Raw genomic sequence first — 14,667 nt, 5'->3', positions numbered from 1 at the left:
CCGAACGTTCTAACCATACGAGCTTGCTGCTTAATTTCTTTTCTAACATCTGGGCGGAATAAGAAGCTATACTGTGGAGTTTACCCAGCTGCTCGTAGAGTAAAGTTGGGTGACACACCTCGGTGAACTGAAGGTGTGCTGCGTAGAGGTTGAGCTCTGTTTCTGTGAGACACTTCAGTTTACTCCTGATCAACTTTATGAGTAGAGATCTTTCCACACTTGGAAGGTACCGCCGTAGGCATGGTGGAAACGTCTTGTAATTTAGGGAAATAGACTTAGGTACCACTCTTTGCATTCTGCAGCTTAGCAAGAAGTGAAGTTGTGCAAGTTGCTTGTGCCACTGTTTCTTTAGTTTCAGAAAGTTGTAAAAGAGGCTTTTCGCAGTTTCCATCTCTTAAATATCGGTATGACAATTTTCATGCCAAATACAGTATAAACGTTGCGAAAAGTTCACTGAATTCAGCGTTATATCTACATTTGCTTGCCACAAGTACTTTCGACGAACCTTACTGTCGCCGTCTTCAGGAGAGTGCATAAATTTGCCAAAAAACTTTAAAAAGGAACAAATCAGATGCAGAATAGAACGCATAAAGCTTTACCAAAGCCATTATGAACGTAAAGCGAAAGTTCAAAACGTTTAAAAGCCAATCGAGCATCTGGCTCCACTACTAGCGAGGCCGCGCATGCGCAGACCCGCACTCACGCTAATCGTATATTAGATAACGCTAAACGCGCTTAAATGCTTGAATAACATGACCCAAATATTGGGCAGATCAAGAGTGGGAGTGTTGCATGCTTCTAGCGTGGTGGTAAGGAGGGATTCCCAGATTAAAACTATTTTTCTATCATTGCAGCACTTGAGCATATGTGCTTGCGACCATAGCAGATTGTAATCCTGTTCAAGAGCCTTTTTTTATTTTAAATGTTTATTTAATATACTATATAATATATTAAAAAATATATACTTTCTTACTATGTTTATTTATATGTAATAATAAAAATACATATATACACAGTCTTGCATTTTTATCAGTTATGTTTTTTTTTGTTTGTGTGGTTTAAAGAATCTGTCTAATGTTGATTGCTTTTCTCTCTTCTTCAGGATTTTTCAGAAGTAATTAATAGCATTGTAATTGTAGACATCCCCAAGCCTATTAACCTCAACCTGGTTTGGATGCCATTCTAAGACTGTTCTTCTGACATCCTCCCTCTTCTTCATAAGATCTTTAATAGCAGATATTGGCATTAATACTCTCTTTCAGAAGAAAACATATCTTACAGAGTTTCTTGGCTTTCTACTGTCGTCAGATCCATTTCAGGTTCCAGTATGAGCTCTTCAATGTTCTTTATTTCTCGGATGTGATTTTTGTTACTCCTTTAGCTGCTTGAGTCTTCTTGATTATATTGTATCTTTCTTAGCTGCAGCCTACTGTACACCTGTTCAAGCCATACTGCCCAGCAACATCAGACACCTTCTGCCCACTCTCTACCTTTGATATTATACTCTCACCTTTCGAAAATAAAAACAGACACAAAACTTAATGAGTGCCCGCCTGACAGTCTCACAAATACAATCCAATCAGTATATACCGAGTTGAGCAGCTATGTCTACGTCTCCTACACTCTGAAAAGTTTTGAATTATTGCCTGAAGACAAGGGGTATTCACTATTTTACATCACTTCTTCTTCTGTTTGTTCTGTGAGGTGTTCATTGTACAAACATAAAAATCTTCATGAAAGTGTTCGTTATCCGATTTGTTCTTTAACTGATCACCCACTGTATTAACAACCAAGTATGGTCAATTCTGTTTAATTGGGCCACTGGTTAGTTGGGGCAACCACTTTTTTGGACCAAATATCAAAGAACGGAAACCAAACTAATAAACTAATACATAATATAAATGCTTAATTGGGACAGTAGTAGAAATTTTAAATTTTAACATGTGTTTTAATAAAAGTAAATACGGTAAACTTTCTAATGAATTTTAGGAGACCAAATTTTGCAGTTTGTTATTTGGAATGTTCTTAATATGTTTTACTTTATTTACATATGTCCACATCTGTAGTATTTTGACATGTCTACATAGTTGACTTGTTGTTATAGTGTCTAAATTATAGTATATATAAGAAGGATAATACAGTACATAGCAACAACTAAACTATAGTAATGGAATTTATGATTTACAGTGTTTTTATGACCAAAAACAAGCAAATAAATACTAAAATTTACTCATACTAACATTTCAATTTGTTTATAACAATTATTGTGTCAAGGTCCCTATAATGTCATGTGTGTCAACACAAAACAAGATAATGTAAATTCTTCCTACATTGTTGAGCTATTTGGTCATTACAAATAGCTCAACAATGTAGATTTTCAATTTAAAATTAAAATAAGAAAAAATAAAATCAGCTATACAAATAAGTCTTAATTAGCTCAAAGGTTTTCCAGCATTTTGGTTTCACTTTTGATGTAGTAAGAATTCTACATTTTTAAAAATTTACATTCTTACTGTTTGTTTCTGAGTACAAATGTAATCTTGTAGATTGTGGAGGTGAGGGCAAAGCCAAACTCATTTCAACCTAAAAGATCCATTGTGAACTCCATGAGACATTCTTTAAAGAGATTTGAAGTTTGAAGTAAAGATAAAAAAATTCTGAAGGAACGCTGGGAAAAAAAGTCTGCTAAAGGAAAGGTCTACACATTTGCAAATGAGACGTAGTAAAATCTCCCCAACAGAGCTTCAAGTAGTAAAAGATTGAGTGACAAATGTTTATGAAAGAGTCCAAAATTAATCACAATGTTGACCAAGACGCAAACAATTTTTGCCAAAAGCCAAAAAGTCCAAAGTTTGCAAAGAGCATATTAAGTATTGGAAGAAATAGAAAAAACTGATTTAGGTTCCTACAAAAGAATAGGAAGCCCTCTTCTTGGCCAGTATATCAGTCACTTCCTCAGGTGGATAAAAACGGATAAAATCCTCTTTCAAATCAAAAAATTTTCGAAATGCAAAAACCGCTTTAGAACTTTGGAACACACTCACCGATGGAACAGAGCGAGAAGAAATTTAAATGTGCGCGCGTGGTGACGTAGCGCATGCGCTATAAATTACTGAAATGTGGAGCTAGAGGTGTTGTTTTAATCTGTTATATAAGTTAACCCATATAACAGGCAAATCAAGCGTGGGCGTGTTGCACGGATTTAGTGCAGTGGTAAGAAAGGCCTCCCAAATAAACACGACGCTCCTGTTATTACAATGCCTGAGCATCATCACCTGGTCCCATAGCGGGGTGTATGGGTGCTGTAACACCATTCTTGCTAGTTCGGTGTCTGCTTTGCCTGCCCTGATGGAAAGTTGGTGTTCGGAAATACGACAGGCCAACATTCTGGTTGTCGCGCCAACATAGTGGGTGCGAATACCGGAAGCAGTATTTTCCAATGGGATGGAGTAAACTCCAGACCTCTCTAGTACGGAGGTAGCATCCCTGTCGTTGCACAGTAGCCTCCTAAGATTTGGCCGTGGGGAGACTGGAAGAAAGAGCGCGTTGCCTAAAAACACGGCAAATACGTATGGTGACTCGGCCACAGTACGGTAATGCGGGAAGGACTACCGTGCATTCGTTTGGAACATGTAAAGCCGTGGGAGGAAAGAGCAATCTTTTGACCTTGTTTAGGAGGTACCTGTACTTGGCATTAGTGTACCCCGCTGCGTTTACTGCTGAGCGAATGGCATTAAGTTCAATGTCGACAGCTGTTTGACTGGAAGATAACAAAAAAGCCCTTCTAATTAATGGGGCGATAGCTGCATTAACATAATGCTGTGGCTGGAGTGCTGTAGCAGTGATTAAAGGGATTATAATCACTAGCGCTTTCGACGAAAATAGTTTCTTCGAAAGCGCTAGTGATTATAGCAATATTCGTTAACACTTAACGCCTGGATGTGAATTTTCTCGTTTCTTGCTTATGAAGTAAAAGAATAAAAAAAAACTGCTTTTTTGTCTATTTTTGGACTTTTCAATTGCTTATATTTTGGCAACTTCTTTATAGAAAAACCTGAAATTGTACATACTACCTAAAAAAATATATCTTTCAAATGAGATATTCAGAATTACCATAGGCATTTGGGGGCAAAAAAACTGACTGCCAAAAATTGATAACTCTAATTCCTGTATATATAATCAGTCAGTGACTTTCACTTGATGCAGAGTCATTGCCATGACTATACAATTGTAGGGTACAAAGCTAACTCCTTAATTTTCAATTATTTGAATGATAAAATGCAACATTTTACATTTCCGGTACCACAAAAAGTAAGATTGTTTTTATTGCAACAGTCCAAAACTTTAGGAAATAATTTTACTTACATATTCTAGAAACAAAGCATATCATCTTAGCAATACTACCTTAACTCAATCTGTGATTTAAGCCCTTTCATCTCTAGCTTAGATAACAGATCTTAAATATACATATGGGTAATGTGTTTTCAACTCCTATAATATTTCAAGTTCTTGTTTTGGGTTTAATCTACTAAAAATATGAAGTTGCTTTAATATAAACAGATTTCACACTAATATAAATCGTTAGACTAATGATAATAAGAATTGTTTAAATCTATAGAACAATTTTTACAAAAATATAAGTTTTTAAATATAATTAATTGTACTAAGAATTAATGTGTAAAGAAACTTAAAATTGTATGCTGTTAAATTACTTATTAAATTATAGATGTATGAATGTTGGATGTAAATCCATTAGTGGCAGAGGAGACATAGCCCCTCAATATTTTTGTACCAGAAAACTGTCCCCTTTCCAAAATATTTTTTATACCATACTACAAAATTATTATTAGAAATGAGTGCTGCACCCAACAGGCACATTTTATTTTTATTTTCACTCAAAACTGAATAAATATTTTTACTTATTGCCATTGGCACACACAAGCACATTGATGATACGAACTACATGCCTACCAGTGAATGAGTAGATAAAAATCACCAAAACACCTCACCTAAGAGCTAGCCATGGAGTTTTCAGGGTTTTCTTCATGTTTGTAACTGTTCAATAGAGACTAGTTTCTCGTAGAAAGTCTTCCTGAAATGCATCCTCCACAGTATATTGCTTAGATAATACATTACCACATAATGAATTTAGTATCAAAGACCAAATCAAAACTAATTACATAGTTTCACAAATTATCTAATGGAGCATTCATTAAGTTCCATTAGATAATTTGTTGATAACAGTTAATAAGCATGATACGTTTACCAACATGTTTAATGCTATTTTGATTCTGTTTAAATTGAAAATGATATTATAATTGTTGAGACTTGGAAATTCATAGGATGTCAGTGCATAATTACAGTCAGGAAGCACACCAAGTTGTATGTGTGATCTAATGTGATCTTGTTCTCTTCCAGCAAAGAACGGCATTCTGTAGGATCGAACTTTGTTATGTTATTTAAATAATGAAATTTATTGGTTTTATCTTTATCTAATTCATAATAAAGCATACTAAGAAAACTAGAGGCCTGAATAATTCATTTAACAATAACAAAAAGAAAAATTCCACAATAATCTAAATTATTGTGTCAATCAATACATTAGAAAAAAGAGTAATGACTACATAATAGATTGTGACTGCTAATCTAAAGCCCAAAACTTTGCTAGTTGAGCAATGCTGATCTACCAATTTCCAACAATTTATTTACATTATAAACAATGGAAACATTGAGTCACAATATCATAAAATTAACAAAATTGTCAATAATTGCTTAGCTCAGATTGATTCAACTGAGTTTCAAGCTGGTTCCCCAAAAGATCAATAATTTCTTGGAAAAGTTTATTAAATCTTCAGCATCACTTTACATTTAGTAAAATAATTAAATTTTATAGTATTTTTCTGTTTGCTTCCAGGATTTTTAAAAATTATCATCAAGATATTAGTATAGATGCTTGAAGAAGTTTATTCAGTGGTAAAAAATTATTGAATAAACATTATTAAGTTAAGCTGTATAAGATAACTTATGTACACTACCCTACAATAATGGACCGGACAGCAAGATGTGATGGCATAAGGTAAAGAATACATGCTTTAATAGGAGGAGGGTCTCCCATGTGCTGCAATTACACTAACAATCCTTCTGGGCATACTTTCAACAAGGTTTTGATACACAGCTATGGGCATTTTTGTCCATTCCTGCTTCAAGAATGTTGCCAGCTCAGCTATAGATTTCGGACATGGTTACCTGGTCCGTAAGCATTGCTCTAACTTGTCCCACAAATGTTCTAATGGGTTTATGTCGAGACTCTGAGCAGGCCAGGGAAGGCAGTTGACATCCATATCTTGATACCACTGCTTGACAGAGGCTGCAACATGACATGGAGCATTGTCGTCCTGGAAGTAACATTCATCCATCCCATAAAATTGGCAGAGCATAGGAAGAACCTGATTGTCCAAAATGTTCATGTAGGCATAGGCGTTCAATTTACCAAGAACAACATGAAAAGGTCCTAGGCCATACCACAAAAAACACCCCCCAAACAAGAAACCCACCACTGCTGGTGTCCGGTCCACTATTGTAGTGTAGTGTATACACAAATCAAGTCATTGTAATGATCATCTCAAAAGCATTTAACTTTATATCGACAAAATAGAAGTGTTATTTCTTATGATTCATTTTGTCATTATTCTGTTTAATAACTGTATTGTTATTTAACAAAAATAATTTCAAACTGATTGAATACCTAATTAGAGAAGCATATTTAGGTTGTTGAGAATTGACAGCCTTTTTATTGTTCAGAATTATACATCTGATCTTCCTAAACACAATAATAATTTTTATACATTAAACTAGATGAACTATAATTTTATTTTGCAACATTCTAAAGTACAGGAAGAAACATCTCATCTTTTAAAAAAATATTTTATAGGACCATATATAGCAAGTGTTCTTAGTGTCATACATGAAGAACATATTAAGACTTGCTTTACATTATTGAGCAATGACAAATGGATACTAATTGATAAATATGCTAACTGTGATATCTGTTAATTCAAAATACTTCTTAAATTCAGAAAAGTGAAGAACTAATTTTTCAATTCCTGATGTAAACATTCACAATTCTTCTGAATGATAAAGATTAAGCAGATGAGGATATCATCTAATATATTTTATTACAATTGTATATACATAAGAATTATAAAACATATTGGATGACATCCTCATTTGCTTAGTCTTTGTCATTCAGAAGAAATGTGACTATTTACATATGGAATTGGAAAATACACTATTTAGTTTTTTAAATTTATGAAGTATTTTTGGATTAATCAATATTATAACTTAATCCATAGTTTATGAGATTTAATACTATATTTGTGTATCATTAAAGAATGCTCTCAATAAGACTACAATATTTCACACTGTTGATTTCTACAATATACTTTGTACAATAAATTCTTGTACTCTGTAAATGTTATAAAATGGAACTGAGGATAAAAACATTAAATACAAAGATGTAATCATGTAAAATACTAAAGACAATTTCATATGTTATATAAAATTATCCATCCTTGGTATTAAAAAAATTCATATACAGTATATAAATCAATATAAAAGAAATTATTAAAAATCAATACTACAAGAGAAATACAAGGAAATTTTTTCTCAAATGTATTTTAATTTAGTTTTAAGAATTCATATTCTGATTCAGCAGTTCATTTAATTTAAATGAATTCTCAAATCACAATATGAAGTTTCTTTTTAACTGCTTCCAAATCTCAATAAAAAAAAAAAAAAAGTGTTTCAATTAATATTTTATTTATATGTAAGTTTAAACCAATAAGTCATTTAAAAAATTCTAAATTTAACAGTGTCTAAATGGCTTTGAATATCTTATCACTTAAAACTTTAAAAAGAAGTATTAAAGTCAAAATTGACAAATCTTCAAAAAGCTGGAAACCTGCCAAAAATCTAAATTCTTGCTCAAATAAGTTTAAAAAAATATAGGTCAATTAGGTTACCATATGGTAATTTTTACATCCATGGATCCAGAATAATTCTACCTTTCAACTTATTTATGACTTCTCTCCATACATTGTAACAAAAAGCTCTTCTAATTGAAAGAACAAACACACTATGTGTAAAGAAAAGTCTTTCTTTTATTATTGTCAAACTCTACACTCCAGGAGGCAGTACTCCTATAACAGTTGTTATATCTCTATTTCGGTATGTAGCGTGTACTGTACCATACATGTTCTTTGATCCCTTTGTCTAATAATCTGATGCACTATTTAAATCTGGGCAATCTTTTCTCAACATATCATAATGCTGCATTCTTCCTTACTATTGTATTAATCTTTTATCCATACTGTTGGAGACCATTGGAATAATTTCTAGAAATATCATGGAGGCTAGTGCTGATTGGTCAGCTAATTGCCACATCTTTGATTTTAAATTTTGGCCAACTTTGAGTGAATGTTGTACATAAATAAATGATAAAAATGCAGTTTTTATTGTAGACGCTAATAATTCAAACACAGCTTAAAGAGTTATTTTAATTATTAAACATGAAATTGTTCAAGATTTGGATAAAACTGGCCATTCTATGCAATTACATCTTGCAGATGTTTTATAAATCTGCATAGAAAATAATCATAAAGAAATAATCTACATTATTGGTGAATTAAAAAGCAAAATGATTACTGTGAAAATATCTCTTTTAGACAAACTGATTAACAATTACAGTTGATGTTAGATGAAAGAAAATAATACATTTAAAATTATTTTATATGAATTATTGATTTTCCTACATTGTATGACATTAGATCTAAACAAAATTTTAAAAATGTACACACTTTAAAAAAAATTTAAATTATACTGAAAAGATGCAATAAATATTTACCCAATTACTAGTGAACATAAAAAATACTTATCACATTTTATTTTATTATTATTTATTACTGTTATGTAACACTAATAAATAATTTTAAAAATGTCTTTTATAAATGAATGCAATGTATCTGTAAATGCAGAAATTTCTATCATATGCATGTATTGTACCTACTTATTAAAGAATAATTTTCTGACTAATATATTATTTCAATATAAATGTAATCCTTAAAAGAAATATATTCTTTAAATTTGCAATCAGTCTTTGTGAATTTTATTTATAAATGCCAAATATATATATAGGATTAGCTACTTAATTACTTACTACAATATAATTGATAAAATTAGTTACCATATTCCTGTTAACAGTTTTAAAATCCATTAGTAAATGATTAATGTATCTTTTTTATATTGAATACTTCAAAAGAAAATAAAAAATTGATTTATAGATTTAATTTTGTTTACCCTAATCTAAATCAATATTTATTAAGAAAAATTACATATATATAAAGAAAAAGTACCTCTACATCATTTAAATAGTAAAATACCAAGGTTGTAAAGAAGAGAGTATATAATCTACAATTTAGTGAATTCAAACAAAATATAATTCAAAACAATCTGAAAGTGTTATATTATTATATAACCTATGCATTACTCTAAAGACTTGTTATGGCTTGAGTGCCGCATAAAAAGAAAATTCCTAACAGTTGGACTCAGATTATATTCTACTAGTTTACGTATTTATTCCAAATAGATAAAAACTCTAATATTTTAAAATCTTTTGTGAAATATTTATTGAGAAATTTAAAACTATTGAATGAAACAAATTATAGATTATCAAATGTTTTCTGTGTTAATGCATTTTCAAGTCTTATTCCAATGTATGTTTGTATCCAATTTTTATCTATTATGTTATTGTAGATATCTCATCTCTGTATATTTATAAGCTAGTTAAAGTGAATCAAAATTAAAGACAAATATATTTCCAAAATAAAAAAAAATAATAAAACATTAATATAATTTAAAAATTATCAATAACAATTAAGTTTTCTTTGTAACTTTAATCTCTAAGTTGTGTTTAAATATTATGTAATGAAAGACAGTAGATAAATATATATATAAGAATAGCATTAATTTAAGTTCTATACTTATAAACATACTATTAATAAAAATACTTAAGCATTTTTATTTGCTTTACATTGAACAACAATTTTTTGAAAATAAAGATTTTTGTAGCCTATATCTTTATTTAAAGAACATGGAATGAAAAAAATCAATAATACTACAAATATTCTTAAAAAAATTATAAATATCGGCTTATTTAATGTCTTAAACATTAGATAAGTAATTTCATATGTTACTTTTAAAATAGATTCACTTAAGAGCTTTATTGAATATGATTTTCTAATGCACATCTTTTTGTTATGAATTCTTTATATTAACAAAACTAAAAATAAATGCAATACAAACAACCTTGAGAAAATATTTTGAGATATATATAAATATATATATTTAACTGCAGATTATTATAATATAGAGATTTATACAAAATACAGAGTTAAAAATGTTTTAATCAAATTACAGATCGTAGTGTACATTTTATATATTTGTAAATATCAGGCTATAAATATCAATATTTTTTCCTTCAGAATACAGTTCTACTTCCTTTCTTTGTTACAATATTTAGGCATAATATTAGATTTTCCAGTTATTTTAATAAAGTCCAAACATTAAAGTAGAATGTGATACAAAAAAAAAAAAAACAAAAAACAAAAAAGAAAAAACTTCAGAAAGAAAATGAAAATATAATCAAATTGAATAACTATGAATGAATTAAAAAATTATATTATAAAATAATTTAGTAGTAGCCAGATTATGCATTATTATTAGTAGATTGAAATACATAAATTAGCATTAAATCATTCTACTGCAGTAATTCCAAATCATTGTATAAAACATCATAATAAAAAAAGAAAAAATAGTGCATATTAATTTAAAAAGTAAAGTTAAAATTTTAGCTCTATTTTTTCCAATACTAAAAATAAAAAATTTAAAAAATTACAACAATAATAGTAGCCTAAACCCAAATATACACTAATTTAAAAATAATGATATAATGCAAATAAAATTCCTAAATAGAAGAAGATCCTAATAATTTAAAATTTAAACAAAATAAAAAATTATGAATATTTGAATACAAAATCTTTGCTATTTAATTAATCATCAGATGATAACGAATTGTAAATAATTTTATTTTACGTCATAATAAATTTACTACTCGAAATTAATGTATTTTCGAGAAGTAGTATTATGTTTTGCTCTTGTTCAGTAATCACGAGATTTACATCTTGCTTCCTTTATTTAAAAGCAATAGTAAATATGCTTTATAGCCGTTCGGCGGTAATCAATTATTATCGAGAAATTACTTAATAAACAATTTTAGAGTAAAACACATCGCTCGAATGCAAAGTAAAGTTTGTGCGCGTAAATATAAAAGTTTTACACTTCTCTGTCGTCAATTAAAATATTAAAACTTGAACAAATTAAGAAAAATGAATGCGTGATAATTAAATTGTGATAATTATGTAAAAAAAAAATGTTTAACAATTCTTAAAAAATGATGTTTATCTGACATTACACCAGTTTTAACTTTAATAAAAAAAACACTAAAAATTGTTCAACATCTTTAAAAAGTCAAAAATATTATAAAGAAAAAGAAAATAATAATAATGATAATAATATTTTTATGTCAATGTAAAATATAGATTTAAGAATAAAATAAATAAAACAAATATATATATTAAGTTTTATAGAGTAAAACAAAATTGGAAAATGTTGACATTCTTTAAAGTAAAAGAAAGCAGTAAAGAATAAGAGGAAGATTTAGAGAAAGGAGAAAAATGTATAAAATTTCCATTTATGAATTAAAATTTATAATCTGAAGAGAATATATTTACATGAAAAGTGGTGAAGAGTAGGAAAAGGAAACAATAGAAAAACGTGTTAAAAAATGTTTATACTATGAAAAATCGACAAACAAATAGGAAAGGAAGCCTGAGGGTGAATGTCCTTCTTACCATGCATCCAACCGGATGAGCTCTTCGGGACCTCCTTTCTTCCTTCTTTGAGCGGCTTTTAATTTCAACACTTCCTGATATTTCGATAAAACATATGACCATTGGGCAGGAGTGGCTTTGGTGTAGAATGATAAACTCGTATCACTAGGATCTGCCATCGTCACTCTACACTAAAGAACGTTTCCTCTACGAACAATGAAGCAGCAAATACCACTTTTCAAAAGCACTAGATGGAGCCACTGGTAGAAAAGAATATTTTTATCTAACGTGTATTAAAACAAATTATAATTATCGTGCCAATAGCGATTACTAATGTTGCGAGTTCGAGAATTAATAGAAATTTCTAAACCGTATCTTAAAATAACATGTTGTATCTCCGTAAAATCGATTTATTTAAATAAGTGTTTCGTCTCAATTACAATAAATACGTTATTCAATAGTGTTTTTAATAAATACGTAATCGTTTAAGACATTTTTGTTGACATTAATTCATAATCAGTTACGTTATTATACTCGCTATTCCCGAAGGTCAGTTACGAGTTAGGTTGGGTTAGTTATGACGTTTATCACGTGATTTTCGTAGGTTTTTATTTTTATGCAAAATAAATAATAATTATTTATAATTAACTCAAATTTTTATATTCTATTAAGCATGAATTATTTATATAAAGAGAAAAACATTAACATTTTAACTAATTGAAATATTTTCTTTAATAAAGTAAAGATGGCAGCAGCATCGTCGTTTGTTTACATATATTTGGTTACGTGTTATACAGAAAAAAAATTTAAATAAAGATACGAAACGGTAGAATTATTATTGCAACTGAAGAATAGAATTTTAATATTACAAACAGAATTAATATTAATTTTTTTATCAAATTTAATTACATATATAAATTTAGAAATATTGATCAAACATTAAATACTTAATATTTTGAAAATCGTTTAATACATCGCTTCTATGTAATGAATATACTATAGTTTAATAATTTTTTGACTGTACAACATAAAAAATTTAATATACAATAATATTAATTTTATCGAATTTTTTTTTAAAACTCTTTCCGCCCTGTGGGCACTAAGAGGGCCTCTTTTAGTAGGCCCATTATGGGTTCGGCCAGGCCCACAATCGGGCGGCCGGGTGGTGAGGGACGGGGCCCGATATATTCGAACGGACCACCCCCCGAAAAATTCCTGGGGATTTCTCGACCCGTTCGGATTCGATCCCGGGTCCCCCAGAGCGGTAGGCTGCCACCTTGACCGCTCGGCCATCCGGCCATCCGGCCAATTTTTTTTTTTATCGAATTAAAAAGACTTATTATATGTAGACCTATAATATTTAGGCCGGATGGCCGAGCGGTCAAAGTGGCAGCCTATCGCTCTGGGTTCGAATCTGGCTGGGTCGATAAATCCCCAGAAATTTTTTCAGGGGAGTGGTCCGTCCGGATATGTCGAACCCCGTCACTCTCAACCCGGCTTCTCCATTGTGGGCCTGGCTAAACCCATAATGGGCTTGCTAAAAGAGGCCTTCTTAGTGTCTACAGGACGGAAAGAGTTAAAATAATAATAATTTTAAAAAAGATCTATAATATTTAGACTATTATTGGGGAAACTGCGGCCCGTAAGATGATTTTTTGTATATCTAACTTTACTCAGCACTCAGGCCTGAAAGGCACATTGTGCAGGGACCAAAAGCTGATAGTCACCCCGACCACTTCAATATCTACGGAAGAAATCGCAGCTTCTTCAATCGGGTCCAGCAATCACCACACAACGCACAATCCTGAGAGGACGGGCGCGTCATTTTTAGTTGAAATCCCGAAGTTCACTAGCGCTTTGAAAAATCCAAGCAGTTTCGTAGCGCGGATTCCTCAGAGTGGCAAACCGAAGCTAAGCCGTCGCAACCACCCTTGCCGACACATTTTTAAACTCAGTTTTAGTTTATTAATACGTATACTTATCTATATGTTTATACGATCGAAAGTTTCTCTCAGTGTTTATATATTTTCCATTTCCACGATGAATTAATGTATAATACATTTAAATAAAACATAATACAAAATATTATTGTAAATTTTTATAATAATATTTAGAAAGCAAAGGTGGTCAATACTCCAATCACTCGATCTGGTTCTTATTTTAGTAATGAAAAGTCCTGTTACCGAGAATGTTCTTTCCGATTCAATTGATGTGGCTGGAATCGTCTTCAATGCATTTAAGAGAAGACGTTATGTGTTTATTCACCCGTAGCCTCAAAGATTTCTAGTTCGTTTTCGAAATGCGTTATAGTACTTCTTTTACTCTCTAGTATTCTTGATTTGTCTGCTTCGACTGCTTTAATAGCGGCATCGCGCTCATAGCCCGATAAATCGGCAATTCGTTTGGCTTTAATAATCAGTTTTATGAAGAAAAACTTTATACTTGCAGACTTAGCTACGGTGAGAAGTTCTAGCGGAATGACGACATACCTATCCCGTCGTATATTGCAAGTATAGTAGAGTAGAACCCCAGATTCGATTCCGGATTCCCCAGAATATGGATTCTAATTGCATTGGCCATCCTGCTAGTTATTGCACAGAATTTATTGCGACTCGCATTTTTTTCTCTTTGACCGTGAAAAATGTGAAAAATACCTTAAAAATGAAACGTAATAAAAAGTAGCGATATTGTCCGTCAGATTGTCACATAATCTCAATGATTA

General features: G+C 30.7%; 1 protein-coding gene across 2 annotated transcripts in view; it reads right to left on the bottom strand.

Annotated features, from left to right (window-relative positions):
- The window catches only part of LOC136973320 (uncharacterized), a 46,779-nt gene extending 34,568 nt beyond the window's left edge, over positions 1 to 12,211 (bottom strand). For both annotated transcript variants that reach the window (XM_067268052.1, XM_067268053.1), the window contains exon 1: positions 11,967 to 12,211. In XM_067268052.1, the coding sequence (XP_067124153.1) occupies positions 11,967 to 12,124 (158 nt within the window). In that variant the 5' untranslated portion in view covers positions 12,125 to 12,211. The remainder of the gene's footprint in view (positions 1 to 11,966) is intronic.
- Between the last annotated feature and the right edge of the window lie 2,456 nt (positions 12,212 to 14,667).

Source organism: Centruroides vittatus, unplaced genomic scaffold (genome assembly GCF_030686945.1).
Source record: "Centruroides vittatus isolate TY-2023 unplaced genomic scaffold, ASM3068694v2 contig_3131, whole genome shotgun sequence".
Lineage (NCBI taxonomy): Eukaryota > Metazoa > Arthropoda > Arachnida > Scorpiones > Buthidae > Centruroides > Centruroides vittatus.
This window is presented reverse-complemented; position numbering and strand designations above follow the sequence as displayed.